Genomic DNA, 3,812 nt, shown 5'->3' on the forward strand with positions numbered 1-3,812 from the left:
TTGATGACAGACTCAATTCACTATTTATTATATGGACCACAGGCGGCCGGTGGCACCTTAATTGGGGAGGACAGGCTCATAGTAATGGCTGGAACAGAATGGATGGAATCCAACAATGGTATCCAATGCCATTCCATTCAGTCCATTCCAGCCATGATTATGAGCCGTCCTCCTCTCAGCAGCCTCCTGTGATATGGATGTATGCTATGGTAATTCATAAGGAATTGATGCTGACTTTACAATAATAAATAATGGAGAGTTGTGTTTTGACTGCAGTGCCTATCATAGAGGGGCACGTAAAGACAATACATTGAGGATGATGATAGTATCTGAGTTGTGTTTTGACTGCATTGCCTATCATAGAGGGGCACGTAAAGACAATACATTGAGGATGATGATAGTATCTGAGTTGTGTTTTGACTGCATCGTCTCCTCTCCTGTCTTTGCCTCTTTCCAGCTGCCATCCTGTTCTCTCGTATGGCTGTAGAGGAGATCACAATGAATAGACCTTTCCTCTTCCTCATCCATCACAAGTCCACAGGTGAGTTTCCCCTACTATACCTACATCACAGTGGAGGCTTTTGAGGAGAAGACGGCTCATTATAATGGCTGGGATGGAGCAAATGGAATGGCATAAAACCCATGCAAACCACATGTTTGATGTATCTGATACCATTCCGCTGATTCCACTCCAGTCATTACCACGAGCCCGTCCTCCCCCATTAAGGTGCAACCGTCCTCCTGTTGCTACATCACCATCTATGTAAAAAACAACAACATGTTAGCCTTGGTTATCCACTGTCTCCACTCACCATAAGTCTAGCTAGCTGTGCCCTCTTTATACAAGTGCATACACGTTTGAGTAAATTCATATACTGCATGATCTTGTTGGAATTATCTTTGTCCCTCTGACACATTGACATACTTCCTACCTTGTTCTTTCTCTAATATAAAATATATTTGTTTTCCCATCCCAGGTGCTGTTCTGTTCATGGGTCAAGTCAATCAACCCCAGCAACACTAGTGACCAATAGGATCCCTTGAAACACAGACTAGATCACAATGACCATGGACACTCCTATCATTCCATTGGCAGGGATACCTGTCAGTCAACTTGCTACTGAAACCGACCATGAATAGTTACATCTATGACCTTGACATTAACTACAAGTTAATTATACATAATCATATATTTTGCATATATTTTGATAAGAAGTGAAAGTTTATATATCTGTTATTTGTTCTGATGGGATATATTTTTTTAATTGTAATGTGAGCAATTGGTATGGTTGGAAATGAAATTGATATGAAGGGAAAATGATTGAATGGGAAAAAAGATGTATGAATTTTATTTTTATTTTTATGTATTGCTCTGCTTGTTCCAACACGTTGTATTTTTAAAGTATTTATATATTTATTAAAATGACAACTTTAAAGAAAACTACTGTGTTGACGCCTACAATTTAAAACATTTGCATATTAGTGTCAACCTCTTGTGTCCATAACATGAACAGTGACTTAGAAAATCAATTATTTCATTGGAGTAGTTGAATCCAGAAATATAGGTTTTAATTCAGATTCTGAATACAATAAAATAGGCCCCACAGTGTGACATAAGATGTGTGCAGCCTGCATGTTGTGGTTGCACAAAATTTAGGCAACAGAGCAGGCCTAAATGTAATATTGCCTGCAATATGTAGATAAAACCGGCAATTTAACTTGTGTTTAAATCTATAAAAATCTCTCTATCTTTCTGACTGAATGAACACATTTTTGGCCATAATTTCGTAAGAACTCAATTTCCATGGAAACCACATCAACCGTCTTGTCATGGCAACACCACCCGAACATACTGAACTCGTGCCAGAGACACCCTCCACATGTCATGCCCCCGATCCTCCCAAGAATACCCATCATGCACACCAAATCAGATTTATAACAAAATATAGGCTACTCATGAACGCAAATGAAAGCACTTTATGTCTACGGTTAGTTTTACTAACGCAATAGTTTGAAATAGGCCTAGATCTAGGTCTAGGTCTAGGTCTAGGTCTAGGTCTAGATCTAGGTCTAGGTCTAGGTCTAGGTCTAGGTCTAGCGTGTTGAGACAGGGAATAATAGTTATTATACCCAAACTAAAGGACTCTACCTGGACAATTGGAGACCAATCAAGTTATTGGCAAATGACTTTAAATTACTAGTCCATGTCTTTGCCAATAAGCTGAAACAGATTTACTAGCCATATTTAACAAATCTGAGAATTCAAAAGGGATCTGCATTTTTTTGGTAAAGATATGTCAATTTGCAGATGATACTGCCCTTTCCTAAAGGATAGGGCAACTATTCCCTTGGCTATTGACAGAATCAAGATATTTTCTATGGCCTCTGGGTTGACTCTCAACCTTAACAAATGTGATCTCATGCCAATTCACTTCTGTGACTCCGACAACATTGCCTCCGTACCTGTTAAAAAGAAAGTTAAATATTTTGGAATTGTTATCACCAAAAATCTATCTGTTAAGCGGAGCGACACAGGGGAACCCAAGAGCAGACTCAGATGAGGAAACAGGGATGAATGAACCAAATTATTTATTGTTACACAGGAAGATATGGAGTGTAGATCCAGGGAAGCTCAGATGAGTTGCAGATAAATCAGATGTGGAGACTGAGGTTGAAGTTAGCTGAGTAGAACAGGGTAAACAGGTCCTGAAGGTAGTAGTGGTGAGTAAAATCCAGAGCAAGGTAGTTGGGTGGTGAGATGTGGAACAGGAGACAGGAGCCAGAGACAGAGAGGATAAACGGTGTCAGGCAAGGAAACATGCACAGCAGCGTAACAGGATCTTGAATAACCATAAATGGCTAGAATCATGAACTGACTGAGCAGAGATTACGATCTGGCAGAGAGGAAGTGGAAGGACTGAGTATTTGTAGAGGTCTTGATTATGGAACAAGTTGCAGCTGGTAGGGATCTGCTCTGTCTCCAGCACACATGTCTCCAACCACACAATCACACAGAGAGGGAGAGGGAAAGAGACAGTGTGTACAGGGGGAGTAACTGCAGGGCAAGAAGACACCGGATGAACACCAGAGGGCGTAGCAGGAGCAGATGTGACAATATCTCAATTTTGGGTCATATTCTTTTGTCCAAGACTGATGGTTTATCGAGAATCATTTAGTCAAGTCAGTCCCTATTTATTTATTCTAATAACATGAAAAAGTCAATTATTTTATACTTAGATTTGTTTGGAGGAATAAAAAGCATTCTATTCGGAAATCTCAATTAGTGAAAGACTGATCGTGGAGGTTTACAGGCTATTGATTTTGAGTCGTTAGTGGGTGCTTTTAGAATTAATTGTTAAAAGGATGTTTGTCTAATCCTGCCTCTATATGGTATCATATCCCTAAAAGTCTGTTTAATAAACTTGGTGGACTTGAAATCCTAATGAAATGTTATTTTGACCCTCCAAAATTACGTGTGAAATTGTCTAAGTTTCATCAGTAAAAATTTGTTTTCCTGGAAAAGATTATTCAAGCACAATTTTTCCCCCCATAAAACATTGATTTGGAATAATATAGTTATTAAAATTATCAGGAAATCCGCCAAAGGCCTTTGGTTTGACAAGGGTATACTTTTTTTTGTGTGTGTATGGGGGGGAGGTTCGCCTGGTGTTTGTTTATTTTATTTTTTCATTGTATTCACAGGAATGTCCCTGTATAGATGTGTAATATTGTTATTATTGTTGCAATACATTTAAATAAAAAACTCTAGCGAGTTGGCCTGGCTACAAAACGGTTGCCTCAAAATGCGCAAT

The 3,812-nt window shown here is 39.0% G+C and overlaps 1 protein-coding gene across 1 annotated transcript in view; it reads left to right on the forward strand.

Annotated features, from left to right (window-relative positions):
* The window catches only part of LOC139561808 (plasminogen activator inhibitor 1-like), a 6,106-nt gene extending 4,665 nt beyond the window's left edge, over positions 1–1,441 (forward strand). Inside the window, exons 7-8 of the mRNA XM_071379101.1 lie at positions 458–541; positions 978–1,441. Of these exons, the coding sequence (XP_071235202.1) occupies positions 458–541; positions 978–1,024 (131 nt within the window). The 3' untranslated portion in view covers positions 1,025–1,441. The remainder of the gene's footprint in view (positions 1–457; positions 542–977) is intronic.
* The last annotated feature ends 2,371 nt before the right edge of the window (positions 1,442–3,812 follow it).

Source organism: Salvelinus alpinus, chromosome 31 (genome assembly GCF_045679555.1).
Source record: "Salvelinus alpinus chromosome 31, SLU_Salpinus.1, whole genome shotgun sequence".
In the NCBI taxonomy this organism is placed as follows: Eukaryota; Metazoa; Chordata; class Actinopteri; order Salmoniformes; family Salmonidae; genus Salvelinus; species Salvelinus alpinus.